The 23511-nt window shown below is 32.6% G+C and overlaps 1 protein-coding gene across 1 annotated transcript; it reads right to left on the bottom strand.

The window, feature by feature from the left end:
* Positions 1–542: 542 nt before the first annotated feature.
* On the bottom strand, positions 543–21949 carry LOC139520061 (uncharacterized). The gene is made up of 9 exons (XM_071312480.1): positions 21830–21949; positions 20638–20733; positions 19634–19763; positions 17248–17725; positions 14980–15153; positions 12810–12926; positions 12187–12267; positions 4425–4547; positions 543–778 (listed from the first exon to the last, which is right to left on the bottom strand). The coding sequence occupies exons 1-9, from the start codon at positions 21888–21890 to the stop codon at positions 548–550; spliced, it is 1491 nt and encodes a 496-aa protein (XP_071168581.1). The 5' UTR covers positions 21891–21949; the 3' UTR covers positions 543–547.
* Positions 21950–23511: the final 1562 nt, after the last annotated feature.

Consider the following 23511-nt stretch of genomic DNA (forward strand, 5'->3'; position numbering starts at 1 on the left):
TTCATTGTGAAAAAAAAATTCTTTGTTTGAAAAAAATTTAACAAGATCTTTTTCTGATAAGCACAAAACAGTATGAAATTGATTTCACTATATATAAAATATTGAACACTGTATTTATTCAAATTCTAAATAAAAAAAAGTCAAAATTATATACTTCCAAGTACAACTCTAGATCTTGAACACCATACGACTTTTGTGTTAACCTATTAAACAAGATATATTAAGGCCTGTTTTGTTTCCACACTACTGAGTGTTTATAAAATAAATTCAATTAAAAAAAGGGAATCTTAGACACTACTTGAAATTTTGAATTGTTACAAAGGAATAGCAATTTCATGTTTCCCCCTGAAAATCTACACTGATTTTGTTAGTTAAATAATATCAGTACTGAACTAAAACTAATTGCATGGTAGTACTTATGTTTGTTTAGATCTTTGGACAATAATCCAGGCATCACCAGTGAAACAAATTCATTCCTTTTGTGAGTTATTGTGATGATGGTTTGCTGTCCCTTTTTATTTTATAGAAAAATCAAAATCATGATGATTTATAGCACTTTTATTTTATGCACCGGGGTACATCTATCAGATGTAAAATATCCATTTAATTCACATTTGCATATATTAGGAGGATTACTATATAAAGTTTGTGAAAGTTTTTTAAATAATGTCACACAGTTTATTAGTCCAGCTTCTCGTAAATTATATTTCATTTCTGTAAATTTCTCTAGAATTTCTGGATCACTATTTCTTTTGACCATGTCATTCAATGCATTTAGCTGAAATAAAATAAAACCATATAGTAATACTAAAACATAATTCAGTACCTTATTAACAAAAAATCTTGTAATAAATGTTTTTATATGCTAGTAATAAACCAGATGCTCCGCAGGGCACAGCTTTATACGACCGCAGAGGTTGACCCTGAACGGTTGGGGCAAGTATGGACACAACATTCAAACTGGTTTCAGCTCTAAATTTGGATTGTGATTAAATAGTTGACACAGCATAGGTTTCTGACACAGAATGAATGTGGTCTAATAAACTTAAAATATTTTTTTGCCTTTGAGCAATTCACTATGCTGTTGAATATTAATCCTCTCAAAAAAATGTTTGAAGAAATTTTCTTTTTATTTATGAAATCTGAAATGAGAAAAATTACCCCCCCCCCCCCCCCCCCCCCCCTTTTTTCAAATCCCCCTTTCCCTTTTTCCAAAACTGATCTCAAATCAAATTTCTAATGGAGTTTGCAACAATAACTACTCATTTAAATACATCATAAAATATTAAAATGTAAAATAAAGTGCTTGTTATCACTGAATGGTAAAGATTGTTTTAATTTAGCAGTTGTTAGTAAAAGTGAATATACAACAAATGTACATTGGATATTGTATAAAACAATAATTTAAGTTGATTCAACTACTATTCTGGACAGAGAAAGATAACTCCAATTGAAAATTTCTTGCTATTGCACAATATTGTGCAATTAGATATTTCTTGCTATTATACTGTGCAATTGAAAATATTTGCTATTGCACAAAACTGTGCAATTTAAAATATTTGCTATTGCACAATACTGTGCAATTGAAAATATTTGCTATTGTCCAATACTGTGCAATTGAAGATTTCTTGCTATTGCGCAATACTGTGCAATTGAAAATTTCTTGCTATTGCACAATACTGTGCAATTGAAGATTTCTTGCTATTGCTGAATACTGTGCAATTGAAAATTTCTTGCTATTGCACAATACTTAATATAATAATTTTGGATCCTGATTTGAACCAACTTGAAAACTGGGCCCATAATCAAAAATCTAAGTACATGTTTAGATTCAGCATATCAATGGAGATATGGTATGATTGCCAAAGAGACAACTCTATACAAGAGACAAAATGACACAGAAATTAACAACTATAGGTCACTGTACTGCCTCTAACAATGAGGCCTTTAACAATGAGCAAAGCCCATGCCCATAAAATGATGTGACACTGATGATGATGTGTTAAATCTTAACTAAATACTTTTGATAAGTGGAGGTTATAAAAGTTAACATGAATGAACTAATCAATACAAAAAATTGCTCAAGTTGTCATGCTAAGCATATTCATAGTTCAAATTATCATCAAACAAGAATTTGAATGTGTTGACAGACTTTGTCAATCTTCTGAACAAATATAAAGGCATTCCCATTCAGTAGTTCCTGAGAAAAAGGTGACAAAATAAACTTTTTTATTCAACATATGGAAAATTAAGGTATCAGCAAACAGGAAATTAATGTGCGAGTAATACCACCATTGATTTACGCCTATAAGTCTTTGATAAATATGAACTTTTCATAAAAAAATGCAGAATTTATCTGTTTCAAATGAATAAACACTTGCCTTGCATGGGTAAAAATTGTATCCTGTCAAGTACTATAGACAAATATAAACATGAAATTTAATTGCATATATGATAATTACAATCACAGGAGGTTAACCAATCAAAATTCACCCATTTTTATGGTTTTTATGCTTTAGTATCCATGTAACCTCAAGTTTCCAAAATATTTTATACAAACACCAAATAAAATAAACGGCTGTGCCATGAGCACATGATACGTCCATCACATTTTCAAAGAATAAAGATCAATAAAGTTCAATTACTTCTCAATGTCTTATTAGAAATTTATGAAAATCAAAAGGGAGCTTACATCTGACAATAGATATAAACAATTTACCAAAGTTTTATGAGAATTGCTGACAGCATTTTTGAGTTATTGTTCGAAAACTGGAAAATCCTCCCTTTTTTTAATGAATAAAATCCCATAACTTAGAAACGTAAAAAGCAAAATTTATAAAATTAAGTTTCATAAGAATTGCTGAAAGCATTTTTGAGCTTAAGTAAAAAAACATGAAAATCACCTTTTTTTTATGAATAAAACCCTGTAACTCAGAAACGTAAAATCTTAAGTTTATAAAAATCAAAAGGGAGCTCATGTCAATAGATATAAACAATTCACCACAATTTCTTGTAAGTTGGTGATAGCATTCTTGAGTTATTGTCTGAAATTTGGAAATTCCCCCTTTTTTTTAATGAATAAAACCACATAACATGAAAACATTAAATCTAAAATTTATAAAAATGAAAGGGAGCTCACGTCAATAGATATTAACAATTCATCATAGTTTTATGCAAAATGGTTAAAGAGTTTCTGAGTTAATGTCTGACATGTTGACGACAGACGGACAGACAGATGAACGGTATACCATAATACTTCCTGTAAACGGGTGTATAAAAAGATAGGTGCTTTGATACACCCAAGATATAAATATATGTTTATGACTCAGAATTTTTTTTCTGAAGTGAAATGCAGGATTAACTTCCTTCAATGGTCAAATTCAAGGGAATATTTTTTTCAACCCTTTTTTGGTATGAAACCAGATGTGATGTACTATGATTTGGTGGTATTACACCTATGACAGTTTGGAAAAGCATTGACACATTTCATCTCATTTTGTAATCTGCTGAACAAATGTGATGTCATTGTGTGAAGAAGTTCCTGACAAAAAAGAGTGATTAAAATAATTGTTAGACAAAGGAAGGGACAATGATATTGCAATACCCCTCCTCCCTCCCCACTCACAAAAGCAAGATTTCAAATTGATATTTGTGATGCAAAGTATAGCAATCCTATTGAGAACATGTACTGTGTCCTATGATGAAGACATAATCTTTCAATCAGTTTAATTGAGGTCTGAAGCTGGCATGTCAGTAACTGCTAGTAATCTCTTGTTATTTATGTATTGTTGTCATTTTGTTATTTTCTTTTGTTTCATATTCTGACATTGGACTCTGACTTCTCTTGAACTGAGTTTTACTATGTGTATTGTTGTGAGTTTGTTTTTTCTACATTGGCTAGAGGTATAGGGGGAGGGTTGAGATCTCAAAACACATGTTTAACCCCGCCACAATTTTGCGCATGTCCAAGGCAGGAGTCTTGTATGATTTTTTATTTTATTTTCTTGTGTATAATCAGAGTTTAATATGACGTCCATTATCACTGAACTAGTATACATATTTGTTTAGGGGCCAGCTGAAGGACACCTCTGGGTGTGGGAGTTTCTCACTACATTGAAGACACATTGGTGGCCTTCAGCAGTTGTCTGCTCTATGGTTGGGTTGTTGTGGCTTTGACACATTCCCCATTTTCATTCTCAATTTTACTGTGTGTTTATTTATTTTTGTGGGTATTAATTTTTGTGGATTGAGGAAAACTTGCATGTTTGTGTATATTTATATTCATGGTTTTGGCAAAGTCTGCATTAACACCTTTATAAAATGTGTAATTTGTTGAACATTGAAATTTGTGGTCCCCCTGTACCCACGAAAATTGATATCTAAGGAATATTAATGACTCCACAGTATAATGATAACAAACTTACACATTCTGGGTAAATTCTAATTGGCTTTTTAAAGGTTTCACCTTCATGACCTATCTGATTATGGAATGAATCTAACATTTGAAATGCTTCATAAACTTTATCTAACTTTGCCAGTGCCATGACCTGAAATAAACAGCAAAATAATCATTAAATGTACATTCTTCATCATTTGAAGCAATTCAATAATTTCTGTGCACTTAATTTCAACAGGAGTAAGTGAACTCATTTATTGATATATTTCCTATTGTTTACACTTGTGCAGAGTAATGTAAATTCCAATTCTTCCCGCAACACATACAATAAAAAGAGAATGTGTCCATGGGACACAGATATCCCCCTCACTTGCGTATAACACTATAAAGGGACATAACTCAAAAAAGGTGAAAGTGATGCAACCAAAATACGAACTTGATCTGAGTTTTGCGGTAATAATTTTTGTGTATAAGTTTCACAACATTTGGTTGAGACAAGCTAAAGTTTGAGAACCAAAACCATTTCGGGAAATACATACAGAGGGACAAGGGTAATCCTTAATGCCCCCTCCACTGCTGTGGGGACATAAAAATGTGAAGAAATCAACATTCAAGCACAATAACTCATAATTATAACCATCACCTGACTATTTTGGCCATTTCATTTATTTTAGCTTATTCTGGATCCTGCTGGTGCTTTTTGTGATGTACAGTTTTTCTCTACTTAATTATCCACCCAAAAAAACAACGACATAACTAGAGGCTCTAAAGAGCCTGTGTCGCTCACCTTGGTCTATGTGAATATTAAACAATGGACACAGATGGATTCATGACAAAATTGTGTTTTGGTGATGGTGATGTGTTTGTAGATCTTACTTTACTAAACATTCTTGCTGCTTACAATTATCTCTATCTATAACAGTACTTTCTGTGGAAAATGTTATTGAAAATCTTCAAATTTTAAGAAAATTGTTAAAAATTGACTATGAAGGGCAATAACTCCTTAGGGGGTCAATTGACTATTTTGGTCATACTGACTTATTTTTAGTTCTTACTTTGCTGTACATTATTGCTGTTTACAGTTTATCTCTATCTATAATAATATTCAAGATAATAACAAAAAAACAGCAAAATTTCCTCAAAAGTACCAATTCAGGGGCAGCAACCTAACAACCGATTATCCAATTCATCTGAAAATTCCACACAGATAGATCGTGACCTGATCAACAATTTTACTTCCTGTCAGATTTGCTCTTAATGCTTTGGTTTTTGAGTTATAAGCCAAAAACTGCATTTTACCCCCATGTTCTATTTTTAGCCATGGCGGCCATCTTGGTTTGTTGGTCGAGTTACCGGACACATTTTTTTAACTAGATACCCCAATGATGATTATGGCCAAGTTTGGTTAATTTTGGCCCAGTAGTTTCAGAGGAGAAGATTTTTTTAAAGATTACTAAGATTTACGAAAAATTGTTAAAAATTGACTATAAAGGGCAATAACTCCTAAAGTGGTCAACTGACCATTTTGTTCATGTTGACTTATTTGTAGATCTTACTTTGCTGAACATTATTGCTGTTTACAGTTTATCTCTATCTATAATAATATTCAAGATAATAACCAAAAACAGCAAAACTTCCTTAAAATTATCAATTCAGGGGCAGCAACCCAACAACGGGTTGTTCGATTCATCTGAAAATTTCAGGGCAGATAGATCTTGACCTGATGAACAATTTTACTACAGATCAGATTTGCTCTAAATGCTCTGGTTTTTGAGTTATAAGCCAAAAACTGCATTTTACCCCTATGTTCTATTTTTAGCCATGGCGGCCATCTTGGTTGGTTGGACGGGTCACGCCACACATTTTTTAAACTAGATACCCCAATGATGATTGTGGCCAAGTTTGGATTAATTTGTCCCAGTAGTTTCAGAGGAGAAGATTTTTGTAAAAGATAACTAAGATTTACGAAAAATGGTTAAAAATGGACTAAAAAGGGCAATAACTCCTAAAGGGGTCAACTGACCATTTCGGTCCCGTTGACTTATTTGTAGATCTTACTTTGCTGAACATTATTGCAGTTAACAGTTTATCTCTATCTATAATAATATTCAAGATAATAACCAAAAACAGCAAAATTTCCTTAAAATATCAATTCAGGGGCAGCAACCCAACAACGGGTTGTCCGATTCATCTGAAAATTTAAGGGCAGATAGATCTTGACCTGATAAACATTTTTACCCCAGTCAGATTTGCTCTAAATGCTTTGGTTTTTGAGTTATAACCCAAAAACTGCATTTTACCCCTATATTCTATTTTTAGCCATGGTGGCCATCTTGGTTGGTTGGCTGGGTCACGCCACACATTTTTTAAACTAGATGCCCCAATGATGATTGTGGCCAAGTTTGGTTTAATTTAGCCCAGTAGTTTCAGAGGAGAAGATTTTTGTAAAAGTTAACGACGACGACGGACGACGACGACGCCGGACGCAAAGTGATGGGAAAAGCTCACTTGGCCCTTCGGGCCAAGTGAGCTAAAAATGGTTAAAAATTGACTATAAAGGGCAATAACTCTTAAATTGGTCAACTGACCATTTTGGTCATGTTGACTTATTTGTAGATCTTACTTTGCTGAACATTATTGCTGTTTACAGTTTATCTCTATCTATAATAATATTCAAGATAATAACCAAAAACAGCAAAATTTCCTTAAAATTACCATTTCAGGGGCAGCAACCCAACAACAGAATGTCTGATTCATCTGAAAATTTCAGGGCAGATAGATCTTGACCTGATGAACAATTTTACCCCATATCAGATTTGCTCTAAATGCTCTTGTTTTTGAGTTATAAGCCAAAAACTGCATTTTACCCCTATGTTCTATTTTTAGCCATGGCGGCCATCTTGGTTGGTTGGACGGGTCACGCCACACATTTTTTAAACTAGATACCCCAATGATGATTGTGGCCAAGTTTGGATTAATTTGTCCCAGTTGTTTCAGAGGAGAAGATTTTTGTAAAAGATAACTAAGATTTACGAAAAATGGTTAAAAATGGACTAAAAAGGGCAATAACTCCTAAAGGGGTCAACTGACCATTTCGGTCCCGTTGACTTATTTGTAGATCTTACTTTGCTGAACATTATTGCTATTAACAGTTTATCTCTATCTATAATAATATTCAAGATAATAACCAAAAACAGCAAAATTTCCTTAAAATATCAATTCAGGGGCAGCAACCCAACAACGGGTTGTCCGATTCATCTGAAAATTTCAGGGCAGATAGATCTTGACCTGATAAACATTTTTACCCCAGTCAGATTTGCTCTAAATGCTTTGGTTTTTGAGTTATAACCCAACAAGAGGCTGTCACAACGACAGCAAACCGGATTTATTAATATTTATTTGTGTCCTGGTAATATCACAAGAACCATTACTGATGAATGGTGAAAGTGAAAATCGTCAATATCAAATTTGACCTCCATTTTGTCATCAGTATCAACATCTTAAAATTTGAAAAGCTTAGATTGAATGGTTCATGAGTAAATGCAACAACGTGAATGGAAACGCCATTTCACAATCTTTCAAGAACCACAACTCCTGAACGGTAAAAGTCAAAATCATCATTATTGAACTTGACCTCTAATTTGCCATCAGTAACAACATATAAAAATTTCACAAGCTTTGGTTGAATGGTTCATGAGAAAATGCACGGACACGACTGGAAACACCATTTTTCAATCTTTCAAGAACCATAACTCCTGAACGGTAAAAGTCAAAATCGTCATTATTGAACTTGACTTCTATTTTGTCATCAGTAACAACATATTAAAATTTGGGAAGCTTTGGTAAAACAGTTCATGCGTAAATGCATGGACACGACTGGAAACACCATTTTTCAATCTTTCAAGAACCATAACTCCTGAACGGTTAAAGTCAAAATCGTCATTATTGAACTTGACCTCCATTTTGTCATCAGTAACAACATATTAAAATTTGGGAAGCTTAGGTAGAACAGTTCATGCGTAAATGCACGGACACGACTGGAAACTCCATTTTTCAATCTTTCAAGAACCATAACTCCTGAACGGTAAAAGTCAAAATCGCCATTATTGAACTTGACCTCCATTTTGTCATCAGTAACAACATATTAAAATTTGGGAAGCTCAGGTAGAACAGTTCATGCGTAAATGCACGAAAACGACTGGAAACTCCATTTTTCAATCTTTCAAGAACCATAACTCCTGAACGGTAAAAGTCAAAATCGCCATTATTGAACTTGACCTTCATTTAGTTGTCAGTAACAACATATTAAAATTTTAAAAGCTTTGGTTGAACGGTTCATGAGTTAATGCACGGACAACATTTGATTGCCGCCCGCCCGCCCGACCGACCGACCGACCGCCCGACCAACGTACATCCCCAAATCAATAACCGACATTTTTGTCACAAAAATCCGGTTAAAAACTGCATTTTACCCCTATATTCTATTTTTAGCCATGGCGGCCATCTTGGTTGGTTGGCTGGGTCACGCCACACATTTTTAAAACTAGATGCCCCAATGATGATTGTGGCCAAGTTTGGTTTAATTTAGCCCAGTAGTTTCAGAGGAGAAGATTTTTGTAAAAGTTAACGACGACGACGGACGACGACGACGCCGGACGCAAAGTGATGGGAAAAGCTCACTTCGGGCCAAGTGAGCTAAAAATGGTTAAAAATTGACTATAAAGGGCAATAACTCTTAAATTGGTCAACTGACCATTTTGGTCATGTTGACTTATTTGTAGATCTTACTTTGCTGAACATTATTGCTGTTTACAGTTTATCTCTATCTATAATAATATTCAAGATAATAACCAAAAACAGCAAAATTTCCTTAAAATTACCATTTCAGGGGCAGCAACCCAACAACAGAATGTCTGATTCATCTGAAAATTTCAGGGCAGATAGATCTTGACCTGATGAACAATTTTACCCCATATCAGATTTGCTCTAAATGCTTTGGTTTTTGAGTTATTAGCCAAAAACTGCATTTTACCCCTATGTTCTTTTTTAGCCATTGTGGCCTTCTTGGTTGGTTGGGCAGGGCATTGGACATATTTTTCAAACTAGATATTCCAATGATGATTATGGCCAAGTTTGGTTAAATTTGGCCCAGTAGTTTCAGAGGAGAAGATTTTTCTAAAAGATTACTAAGATTTACCAAAAATGGTTAAAAATTGACTATAAAGGGCAATAACTCTTAAAGTGGTCAACTGACCATTTTGGTCATGTTGATTTATTTGTAGATCTTACTTTGCTGAACATTATTGCTGTTTACAGTTTATCTCTATCTATAATAATATTCAAGATAATAACCAAAAACAGCAAAATTTCCTTAAAATTACCATTTCAGGGGCAGCAACCCAACAACGAAAAGTCCGATTCATCTGACAATTTCAGGGCAGATAGATCTTGACCTGATGAACAATTTTACCCCGTGTCAGATTTGCTCTAAATGCTTTGGTTTTTGAGTAATAAGCCAAAAACTGCATTTTACCCCTATGTTCTATTTTTAGCCATGGCGGCCATCTTGGTTGGTAGGCGGGGTCACGCCACACATTTTTTAAACTAGATACCCAAATGATGATTGTGGCCAAGTTTGGTTTAATTTGGCCCAGCAGTTTCAGAGGAGAAGATTTTTGTAAAAGTTAACGACGACGGACGACAGACGATGGACGACAACGACGACGACGGACGCCGGACGCAAAGTGATGGGAAAAGCTCACTTGGCCCTTCGGGCCAGGTGAGCTAAAAATGGGTAAACAAATTCTTTTAGGGACAACATCTCTGATAATCAGTAAATAATGATGTCTGCTATATACATATTTGTTGTTATTATTTTGCCAATCACTTTTGCTAGTACATGTACAGTTTTTCTACATCTATTATAGTTTCAGTATAATGCACAAAATTAGGTCAAAGTTTGTGACTAAATTTTGCGGAAAAATGACAAGGTTCCCAAATCTGAAAAATTGGGAAAACATTTCTCAAACAAAGTTCACGACTTCATAATATGTACAGTCATCTTGTGAGGTTTCAGAGATCTGGGTTAATCAAAGAGCTGAATAGCTCTGAGGGGAAAGACGGCCCTTGTTTCTATTTCATTTTTTTTTTGGGGGGGGGGGGGTATCTTTTGATAGTCTTCATATAAAGAATGAAAAAAAGAACAGCTAGAACATGTGGAAGGTTGACACTATTGGAATCAATTGTTGTTTAATGTAATTTTGTTTCTTTAGTTTAGGATTCAATTTAGACCAATGGAAGAGATCTGCATCTTCTAAATCTAAACATTCAATTAAAGTTGATAGTTAATTATCTAAAATTCAACTAGTAGAATTCTGTCATTTAACAACAACTACAATTATTTTTGAAATCTTAATAGTGTACGACTGAACTGCAGGCTAGGGCCATTTTCCATTTTTTGTGACTACTCTTAAGATTTTTCTTTTTTTTCTTTTAAGAAAGTTAGGACTGAAAAATCTATTCAGTTTTAAATTTCCATTGATAAAGTTCCCAGTTACATCTCTCATCACAGGGGTACAGGTACTAATGAAAATAACAATATGATTGATGTAAACTGTGTGAAGCTTGTTTCCAAATCCTACATTTTGAAATATTTGTAAAATTTCATGAATAAATAGGTTTAAACTACAAAATGCAACATTTGTAATTTTTTTTGTAACTATTACAATGATTATGTAGGTACACAAAATTTAGTTTTAATGGAAGACTACTTATCATATACTAAATGTCACATTTTAAGTGTTTATTTTAGTGGATAATTAGCTCCTCCTGAATTGGAGGAAGATTCTCAAAACAGAGTTTTACAGAAAAAAATGGAAAAGATCGTTTCTCTCCCAGTTCTCATATAGACCCTCCGACTTCCTGTTTACTTTCAAAGTTGTTGACCTACAAATTAAAGTATTGCATGTTGATGTTTGAATCATCTACAGCAAACATCATTATGTTTAAATTTAACAAATGCTATTTTTTAATAAGTGCACAATCTTTGAGAATGATTTAAATAACCAGTGAAGGATATCCCTGCTTATGCGTAGTGTGGCATTCCAACAATGACCTCACTATAAAATATAATGTAGGTTGGATATATTTAGCATATCTCGTCATACTGATTTTTCCGGATTGTAAAAGAAACGTAAATAGTGTAAAGGAGAGCTCAATATACGATAATTTCGAGAAACAGAAGGGAAATGTGTAAAAAAGTGTTAAAAGTCAATTTATTCATTTGTGTCTCCCCATCTCATCATTCTCAGTAAGATTTGTTGGGGGGTTTTTCACACTATAAAAACAAAATGAATGATGTGAGGGAATGTCACTCTGGTCAACCCCATTGGGGATTGACCCCTTGAAGCCGTCTTCCCCAAAAACTGTAGAAGTTGATTGCACGAATTTCCAGTAGATACAGATTGTTGAGAAAGGGATTTCCCTAGCTTTTCAAGAGTTTTAAAGTAATTGTGATATTTATTTTGTATTCTGTTTTAATGGTCAAATCTTTACAATAATAAATCTGTTAGTCTTTTGGGTGTCGTCTTGGTACTCAAGAAGCCTATTGCAAACTTTAGATTATTCTAGTTAACAAACGCAGTTGTCACTTTTAGAGTTTATTCCTTACATAAGGAAATCTAGTACCGATATCTACTATGTCAATGTATGTCAATAAATAACACCTTTTAGTAGTATAATGTGAGACTTATACATTAAAAGGGACAACAAGAAATATTACTTTTACTTACTCTTATAGCTGAGTTTATATTATTTATGGAATGACTTTCAGAACCAAGATGTAGAATATTTAATGCCAGATTAGGATCATCCTGAAACAAATGTCATATAGTATTAGTCTAAAATGATTCTATATTGTACATTCTTCTATTTCTTCAACCTGATTTTTCTTTGAGCCTCATTGGCTGAAATATATAAGCTAAATTAAAACATGATTCTTTTTTAAATAATATAATTCTTGCTCTGTATATTCAACATAACTTTGGAATAACTAATCTAAGAATTCAAATTTAGAAAAAACCCACAGACTGAACAATTTAGAAATGTGCATAGCGCTTGAGTTAGACATTAGTGTTGTTTGGTAACAAGTTGAATATTTTTGAATACTGTGGCTTCATCATTATTCGTTGGATACCAATTTTAGCTGTTTCGTAGGTACAGGTAAACCACAAATTCAAATGCTCAACGAATAACATATTTGGCTTTTGTATCCAGGGATAGACAAAACCATGAAATGAAATATCAACAAATAGGCAAATTTTCAGCAGCCCATGAAAATTGATACCCATGAAAATAAATAAATCAACAGTATGTGATACACAGCATACTGCTGAATAGATCTGTATTATTATACCTGTCTTAGAGCTAAAGCTGCAGCAAATGCTCGTGCCTTTGGTGGTGTCACGGTTATATCTTGTAAATATTTGTCACGTATGATTTCAACAGCTTTCTCCAAAGCTTCCTGTGTATTCTAAAAATATATCAAATATATTAATACTATCAAAGTAAATTAGACAAAAAAACACAGATATTTTTCTCTTGAATGGCCTTTCTTTTAGGGATGTTAACTTGGTGAGAAATTACTTATCAAATACTTTTTGGTTTTACTTATAGATACTCAAGTACTTGCTAGAATATCTACAAAGTGGGAAAACAAATTGTGCAAAATTGGTACATCATTTCGTAAGCATAAATCAACATGCAGACATTGTCAGGAGACTGTAATTCAGTTGTTGTTGTTTGTTGATGTACTACATATTTGTTTCACACTCATTTTTTGTACATGAATCAGGCCATTTGTTTTCTCGTTTGAATTGTTTTACATTTGCCATTTTGGGGCTTTTTATAGCTGACTATGTGGTATAGGCTTTGCCCATTGTTGAAGATTGTATGGTGACCTATAGTTGTTAATTTGTGTGTCATCTGGTCTCTTGTGGAGAGTTGTCTCATTGGCAGTCATACCATACTACCTGAAACAAATGGACCAGCCCCTGACAATTAATTTTATGTATGCAAGGCCACGGTTTTTTAATTTGTTGGTTTACGGATTTTCTCCATGAAAAAGTCGGGTCGGTCGGTCGGGAAAAAAATAAAAAAAATACCTTTCAAGACAGAAAACTGATATGCAAAATAAATATATATTTCACCTTTCTAATAATATGTTTGTTATCCTATTTTGTCATCATTTCTTAAATTTTAGTTTAATGAAATATTATTGCTCAGTTGTAATAAAAATTGCATGACATTGCCTAATAATTTCCCGTAAAAAAGGGGGTGCACGGACAAAGACGTAATTAAATTTCATAAAGGAAGACAAATTCACATAGCTCTTAATCAATTCAAGAAAACTTGGTGAATAATTATCTTCAAGAACGAAAACTGATAAAGAAATAAAAGTAAAAGCGTGGTAAGAAAATAATTTTCAACACACACGTCAAAAACGTAATAGACTCGTCCACTGGAAAAAACGAGAAAATCGGGTTAATCCGTTGTCACGCATTCCCGTTTTTATCCAAATGGACGAATTTTTTTTATTATCTATGAAACAAGAAAATTTTAAATGATCTGTTAATATTCAGTACTTTAACTTGATGTCCTGAACTTCCACCTGTCCACATTTGGACAAGTCTATTTCTATGAGAAGATGCATCTTACGGACTGTTGACAAATAAGAGAAACGAACTTATTGTGTAATTGGTTTTAAACACGGGTTTCGTTCCACAAAAATATTTGTCCAAACGACATGTCAAGGTCATTAATAATTGATTTATCTATTTTTAGAAACGTAAACTGGAAGTTTCATTTTTTCACAACAGAAAGTGTTATCAATTCTGTTAGTGATTAATGCATTTCATTTTATAAAAAAAAGGCTAATTTATTTATTTTTCAGGGATAATGCATTTGTTAGGGTCGGCGGGAATGAAAAAGCATGAAAAGTCAATTTTATTTTTATTCTGGAAATAGGCAAAATCAGGTCGGCGGATCCGTAAACCAACAAATTAAAAAATCCTGGCCCAAGTTAAAAGCTTCATAGGCTTCATTTATATCTTAAATGTTAACAAGAATGTGTCCAAAGTACACGGATGACCCACTATCATTTTCCATGTTCAATGGACCGTGAAATTGGGTAAAAATCTAATTTGGCATTAAAATTAATAAGATCATACCATAGGGAACATGTGTACAAGTTGATTGGACTTCATCAAAAACTACGTATACCTTGACCAAAAACTTTAACCTGAAACTCACACTTTCATTTTCTATGTTTAGTAGACCCTAAAATTGGGGTCAAAAGTCTTTGGCTCTAAAATTAGAAAGATCATATCATAAGACACATGTGTACTGAGTTTCAATTTGATTGGACTTCAGCTTCATCAAAAACTACCTTGCCCAAAAACTTTAACCTGAAGCGGGACAGACAGACGAACGGACGAACGAACGAACTAACAGACGGACACACAGACCAGAAAACATAATGCCCCTTTACTATCCTAGGTGGGGCATAAAAACAATAAAATACTTACTAAATTATATAAAGCTGCCATGACCAGTGTCATATGATTTGTAAGTTTTTGTTCATTAAAATAATCTATTTCTTCATAAGTTCTCACAACTTTCTCATATTCTCCTGTCTTGAATAGTAAATCCATATACACATCAATCACAGAATTGTTATATAGAAAATTCCTCATGGTGGACTGAAAATAAAAATATAGACATGATAGACAGTACATTTGTATTATTTATTATTTGTTAAAATAAATTTCAACATTAATTTTCTTACCATTATGCCAGGGTTTTTCAATTTGTTGGTTTACACATTTTTTCTATGGAAAAGTCGGGTCAGTCAGTCGGGACAAAAATCCCCAAAAAAATCTTTCAAGACAGAAAAATATGCCAAAAAAATATTTTTCACCTCTCTAACAATATGTTTGGTATGCTATTTTGTAATCATTTCTTAAATGTTAGTTCAATGAAATATTATTGCTCAGCTGTCATAAACATTGCATGACATCGTCTAGTAATTTCCAAAAAGGGTGGTTGTGTCCATGGACAAAGACGAAATAAAATCGTCATTTCACAAACAAGAAAAAAAATATCCATGTAGCTCTTTATCAATCTCAGGAAACTTGGTGAATAATGATCTGCAAGTATGAAAACTGATATAAAAAATGCAAACATGTGGTATGAAAATAAGTTTCAACATTCATGTCAATCGACTCGTCCTCTGAAAAAAAAACAAGGATATCAGGTTCATCAATTGTCATGCAATCCCCTTTTTTTATATCAAATTGGAGGATTGTTTTTTATTATCTATGAAGCAAGAAAATTTCAAATGATTTGTTTATATATTTAGTATTTTAACTTGACGTCTTCCACATTTGGACAAGTCCATTTTCCACATTTCTATGAGATAATGCATCTTACGGAATGATGACAAATAGGCGAAACAAACTTATAGTGTAATGGGTTTTAAACACAGGTTTTGTTTTGCAAAATTATTTGTGCAAAGGACATCTCAAGGTCAGTTATGATTGATTTGTCTATTTTAAGATACATAAACATACTGAATATGGATTATCTTTGAAGTTTTATTTTTTCACAATATAAAGAGTTATCAATTCTGTTAGAGTTTAATGCATTTCATTTCATAAAAAAAGTAAAAGTTTATTTATTTTTCAAGGATAATATATTTGTTAAGAGTCTGTGCAAATAAAAAAGCATGAAATGTCAATTTTAATATTTATTCTGCAAATCAGAAAAATAGGGTCAGGCGGATCTGTAAACAAACAAATTAAAAAAACCTGGCCTAATATTTGTGGTGCTTTTTTTTCTCTCTCAAATTTCATAAATAACACGGCTCTTAGGCTTTGCATCAATTACTTTTAGACTAGTCACTGTAAGACGCCAACTTACAGTTAGTGAACAGCATAAAACAAGGTAGGTTCCATGGTAGTTTTTTGATTACCAGTAAGTAATCTTTAAAATTCAAAATTTGGAAAATATTTATCAAAATAATAACCATGATAACTTAAAAACTTATTTTAAAATATCCAAGGTCTACTTTATAGATTACAGAAGTAATTTCACCTGATAAACCTACAAAACTTAAGAAGTCAGTCATGTCATCAGAAGATCTAGATAAATTCAAAAGCAAATTCTGTTGTTTTCATATCACTTATAATTAAGTTTTTGCAATAAAAAAAATTATAATTAAGGCAATTTTAGTTTACTAGTAAATGTTATATCCTATTCTTCAAAAACTAAGATTTCTTTCCAGATTTAGGACACCAATTCAAGAAGACCTTCAATGATTTACACAAAACTCTTTAGCATTTGCTCAAGTTGGAGCTGGAAATCTGAAAATAATTATAAATGGTGGTCATTTGCATTATAGCATTACTGAAATAAAAACCTTGGCAATTTTTCAATGTGTTACCTAATTGAGTATGCTTTGACAATCCTTAGAAAATTTACAAACCTTTTTATTCAATAACATATAAATAGTACATATTCTTTACATTCATGGTGATTATTATCCTGTACTCTTGAAACAGGTGCTTATACTATATATGATATAAATTGTAGACTTTACTGCATTGCAAGAACTATACAGTTTTAATGGCAGATCTTTGATTGTTTTGGCCAATTCTTTTCACAACTTTTATAAACTGAATACAAATTGGAGCTTTACGATACCAAGTTGAAATTGGTCTATTGCTGAAGCCTAATCATTTGACAAACTTTATCTTAAAGACTTTTAAGCTAACAGTAATTAAAGAAAAACCTACCCTATCTTCCATAAACATGATAGCGATATATGCTTTCTTAAAATGATGCAACATCCTCATGAACTGTGACCCAATGTCCATCTTGCTATTCTGGTACTTTGTAGGATTCAAAGGAACATTCCCAGCTTCCTCAGTTATGGAGGTGTTATCTTTGACAGTTTGGTGATTTGAAAATGCAGAAACCTTGCAATCATGGTTCAAGTTACCAGGAGAATGAACTTTGTTGTTTTGGTGGTGTGCAAGAACATGAACATTTGCTGTATGGTGTTTTACATGTGTATAAACCTTGGATGTTTGGTGATGATTTACAGGAGCATGAACCTTTGAAGTTTGGTGAATTTTAGGTGACAAAAACATGGTTGGCTGGTGTTCTGTTGGTGTCTGAATATTTACAGGTGATTGAGCTGTTGCTAGTTGGTGATTCACAGGTGAACAAACTTTGCTGTTTTCAGATGAATTAACCTTTGCTGTTTGATAACTGAAATACAAATAAAACTATTTGTAAAACTCTGATAGCATACACTCAATGGGATAATTTATTTAAGACTAGAACACACCCGTGATATCACAGGTCCGTGACTGAATTAAAGTATACAACTATGCGCAAGCCTTATTTTAGTATTAGTATTGTCATCTGATAAAGTCATGTCGATTATAAGATACTCAGTTTTTCTCTGCTCTCAAGTTTTTCTGTTTGAACCCGTTGAACTGGAACTTATCAGTTATTGGTAATATTAATTATTTTGAAAACAAAAGGTCCTGGAATGGAGTATTTTTTAATAAACAGCATTGTCCTATATAAGTTATAAATAAAGTTGAATTCTTTGCCTTGCTGTTTTACGTCATGCCCACTAACAAATTGAAAACTGTACCTATACGCCTTATTTTTAGTCCAGATTTTTAGTATTCGTATTGTTATCTAAGAAAGTCTTACTGATTAAAATACTACAATAGGTAACAATTTGACAATTTAGTAGTGTCAACCCTGAGGTTATGACCCGTGTATATAGCATATTAGTCCTAAATACAACGTTTGGTGGTGCGCCTGTCAGATGCGGAACGTACAGATAAGGTAATAGGTAACAGGTGAATATACTATTGGTATCGGTAGCGGACTCGACCCGGAACTTCTTAATTATTGGCAATATTAATTAAGTCGAAAACAAAAGGGCCTGGAGTGGTGTATTATTTAATCTACACCTTTGTACTATATTAGTTATATATAAAGTTGAATTCTGTGATTCGTCGTTTTTACGTGATGTCGGCGGACATATTGGACCTCGTAATTTTAGTATTATAGATAACTGAGTTAAATACATTAAAAAAGGCAAATGTATTGACCTACAATGTATCTTGACTTAGAGTTTGCAGAATAAATATTTGATCTACATTTGTACAACATTTTACATATATAAGTTATATAGTACTGTGTTTCATTTATTTTCGTGGGTACCAATTTTCGTTGATTGAGGAAAACATGCATATTCGTGGATATTTAATTTTGTGGTTTTGACAATGTCTGCATACATTCCTTTAGAAAATGTGTGTTCCCCTATACTATACCAACGAAATCCGTGAAAATTAGTAAACTGTGATCCTTTTCTAAGAAAATTTTAAGTTATGCTGTTACACTTCACACTTTATGGTTATTGAATATTTCTACTTCAAATCGACATAACCTGAAGGTAAGAGATTTGCAAAATACAATTTACAATAAAATCTTCCTATTACTTTAGAAAATTTACTATTAAAATTCAGATAGAGCTCAAATAATAACCTAACACAAATTTATTTTTTTAGCATAATGAAAAGAAAATAAAACAACACAGGTCCAATGTCCCTTATTTTTCAAAATTTAATATTTCCAAGAGGCACAACTCTTTTAAAAAATGTTGATTGTCCACCATTATAGAACTTCCCCAAGATATTGCTGATATTGACCTAAAGTATAAGTTTTATAAAATTCTGTTAAGAATTGTACCCGTAAGAGCTTAAATTTAATATTTCCAAGGGGCACAACTTTTTTTTAAAGTCGATTAGCCAACATTTATATATATAGAACTTGTAAGAGCTATTGCTGATATCAACCTTTAGTATAAGTTTTATAAAAATCTGGCAAGAATTGTGAGACCAGCCCCAGACCAGAACGACGGACGGATGCCCTGTATTTCCATGTCCCCCACAATGTGTTATGCAGGGGACAAAAAATGCAGTACAAAAACCCTGAATCTTTTGTCTTTTTGGTTTAGTTTAATCCATCCAATTATTTTAAAACCTACAGAAAAGATGACTTCAGTGTCAATTAATAATCATTGAACCTTCAAATGTAATTTATTGAGATCAATCGATATTTATAAATAACCAATAAGAATTGTTTGGAGGTTACCTTCTAGCCATATCCACACAAAGATCAAATTCCCTGGGTGACCGAACTAGATGGATCATTGTCTGTAGATCATCATGACTTATTCTTTCTCCACTTTTCATTTTATTTGACATCTTCAACACAAAAGTCTCTGGAATAAAAACTGGATGCATTGTCTATGTCTATGTTTGGCACATTATTTTATTGATGTTTAAAAACTGTCATGAATTATTGTTTTACTTTGTGCAAATCTGACAAGTGAAGTCCTTTCCAACTGAATTTTACTGTTGTTTTTTTCATGTTGTGTTTTAAAATCAGCAAGGTAAGTTGGAGAGAAGGTTTACACTCACAAATATACCTATCCTGAGTCTTTGTTGTTGATTGCTACATGCATTAGGCATCAAGTTTTTTTTTTTGTGTTCATTTGTTTTAAGCAATATTTTATATACAGGGTTTGTTTTTTTTCAGTTTTCAATTTTTTCATATTTTGACAGGCCAGATTTTTTTTAGAAGGTTGCTATAAGGTATGGGTTTTGCTTATTGTTGAATACTTAACAGTGCCACCTATATAGTTGTTTACATCCTTGACCTGTGATGAATAAATGTATTTACCCAGTGGAAATCAAACCACATCATGTTTCTACTTTTTTGCTTTTTTCTACAAAAAGAGAAAACGTGTGAGATTAGACTTACTTACCAGCGACTCTTTTCACAAAAAATCGTAACAATACAACCACTCGTTAGTATTGAACATTTCAGTATATATCTTATGATTTTTTGTGAAAAGAGCCCCAGGAAAGTGTTCTTAAGAAATATTTATAAACTTTCTGAAAATTATTGAGAGGCTCTCACTGATATCTTGAGTCAGGTTGACACTTATGTAAAGTACACTCCCTATGAAATTTTATACCAGATATAAACCATTTACCTGATCAAACCAAACACCTGTCTAATTTTAACAAAATTTGTAGGTTTCAATTCATAATGGACTGACTATGATATGAAGAAAATAAACTTCTACCTACTTTTTGAATCTGCATCATATTTTTTTTGATATTCCTCGCATCTCATAAAATATTTATTCATATTCAGTAACTGGTTATCCATTAAAAATCGTCTGCCTGCAATAATAATATCATTATGAATGAATTCAATTAATTCCGTGATCTTCTTAAGGAAGTACCTAACACTACAGGGAGATAACTCTGTAAAATCAGAAGAACGTTTTAATGATTTTGTGTTGTTAAGGGATTATTAAGCTTCTCAATGATCAAAATAAGTTTTTGTCAAACTGCTATAACCAGTGTAATAATCTGATTAAACGGTTGGTTCAATTTTTTTGAAATTTTTATATTTTTGTCAAAGGGTCAAAGTAAATACTTTTTCAAAATTTTAAAAAATTACAAGAGCCAAATAAATTTTGGTTAAGGTGTTGGGTACCACCTTATGTTATTGTAATATCGTATCAGTTGGAGCAAAAACACATTCAATATCTCAAAACAATTTGAAATATATTAAGTAATTTTAATTAATTAAACACAATTATTCTTAAATGGAAGTTGATTTTTGTGGTCGATATAAATGAATTAATATATGGTAAACTTAAATGAACAGAAGAACAATTAATAAACCTCAAAGATCTTTAAGAATTTTAAAACAGAAAATAATATCCATAAACATGTACTACAAACATAAAAACTTCTAAGAATACAATCTTTATTTGAATAAAAATAGAAAAAAAAGTGTGAACGGTCTCAGTGAAATTTATGGGATTCTCACATGCACGGTGCAAACGTATTTATGGAAAAAACAGACATGATACCCTCTAGAACATGAAATCCAGAAACATCTGGTTTATCTCCCTTGCTTCATAATTATTTGAACTGATAGTATAAAGATATAGGAAGATGTGGTTTGAGTGTCAATGAGACAACTCTCCATCCATGTCACAATTTATTAAAGTAAACCTTTATATACATGTGTAGGTCAAGTTACAGAGCCTAGGCTCACACAGAACACCATTGCGCAAGCTGTAAAGGGCCCAAAAATTACTATTCATGTACAATACATTTAGTTCAACTTGTGTGCATCAACATAATTTGAACATGTCTACCGAACTATTGAAGGTCATAAAACTTCGAATGATATGCTATTGCATGTATTTAAACATAGCTGCTGATATCTCAACTCAAATTTGGATTAAAATGTATAGCTTACTTTGGAATGACGGCTGGTAACTGATTGACCATCTCATTATTTGACGGAAAATCGTCCGCATGGTTCATTTTTTTAAAGGGTCATATTGGTTCGGGGAGAGCAACCAGTAAAACTAATTAAACTATTTTTTAATACTATCTGCGTTAATACCTCCTTTCTTGTGGAACACTTCTTCTTTATATACAGAAAAGCATCAACTGGTTGATGATTACTTTCCGGCGCATGCCTGGTTTAACAATATTGTTAATGATTAAAAAAATATATATTTTTGGTTTCTTAATCATTTTTCAATTTTTATGATACAAATGTATATGTAAGTAATATTTTTCAATTTTTATTTTTAATTTTTGGTATAAGATAAAAACAAGATACATATTATACATGTAGGTGTTTGTAAGTGTCAAGGAGCATCTCTCTAGTGAGTTTCTCCTTGAAGCACTCAGTAGTGGTGCTTCAGGCTATTGGTTCTGGTAATTTGTTCCAGTCTTTTATAGTTTGGCAGAAAAATGAAAATTTGTAACTGTCTTTGGTGCATCGAATTTGTCGGTATGTTTGTTCGTGGCTAGACCTGGTGTTTGATTGGCTTTTAATTAATATGTCAGTATGTGGTATGGCAATTTTGTTGTTTGTTATTCTATGGAACATATTTAATCTGCTTTTGAGTCTCCTTTCTTGTAATGTTGGCCAGTGGAGTGTGTTAATCATGTTTGTTACACTTTCAGTATATTTGTAGTTTGAGCATACATATCTCGCTGCACGTCTTTGAACTTTTTCTATGGAGTTAATGTTCTCTGTTGTGTAGAGGTCCCAGACAGTGCAGCAGTATTCAAGTTTTGGTCTAATAAGGGCTTGGTATGCTCGGTCTTTGATGGTTACTGAGTTTATTTTTAAGTTTCTTCTGATGAATCCAAGGGTCTTATTTGCTTTAGATGTCATGTTCTGAATGTGTTTGTTCCATTTTAAATTTGATGAAATAGTTATACCTAAATATTTTGCATTTTCAACTGACTCAAGAATGTGACCGTGCATGTTGTAATAAAAATGGATAGGTGTTTTCTTTGTGGTCACTCTAAGTATGTTGCATTTATCAGGGTGGAACTGCATTAGCCAGTCTTGTTCCCATTTGATTGCTCCTTCTAGGTCTTCCTGGAGTTTAAGGCAATCTGATGGTGATTTTATCTGTCGGTAAATGATGCTATCGTCAGCAAAGAGCCTGATTTGACTATGATGTAAGTAGTCAGGTAAGTCATTGATATATATCAAAAATAGTATTGGACCTAATACAGTGCCCTGAGGAACACCTGATGTAACTGGTATGTTATCAGAGGAATGGTTTTCTAGCATAACTGTTTGTGTACGGTTTGAAAGGAAAGATTTTATCCAGTTTGCGGCTTGATCTGATACACCGAAAAATTTAAGTTTATATAGTAAACGGTTGTGTGGAACTTTGTCAAAGGCTTTTGCGAAATCCATGATGATAAGATCGGTTTGTATATTTTTGTCGTTATTTGAACATAGTTGGTGAATTAGTGATATTATTTGGGATTCGCATGATCTATTTGCCCTGAAGCCGTGTTGCAAGTCATAAAGTATGTTGTTGGATTCAAGGTGTTTCATAATGTTGCTTGCAATTATGTGCTCTAGTAATTTGCATGAAATACATGTAAGTGAAATTGGACGAT

Source organism: Mytilus edulis, chromosome 4 (assembly GCF_963676685.1).
Source record: "Mytilus edulis chromosome 4, xbMytEdul2.2, whole genome shotgun sequence".
Lineage (NCBI taxonomy): Eukaryota > Metazoa > Mollusca > Bivalvia > Mytilida > Mytilidae > Mytilus > Mytilus edulis.

Coding starts and splice junctions, on each gene's coding strand:
- LOC139520061 (XM_071312480.1), bottom strand. CDS start 21,890: ATGCGGACGATTTTCCGTCAAATAATGAGATGGTCAATCAGTTACCAG. Junction 4,548..12,186: donor ATATAAACTCAGCTATAAGA/GTAAGTAAAAGT, acceptor TGTTTATTTCAG/GTCATGGCACTGGCAAAGTT. Junction 779..4,424: donor TTAGAATTTACCCAGAATGT/GTAAGTTTGTTA, acceptor ATTTTATTTCAG/CTAAATGCATTGAATGACAT.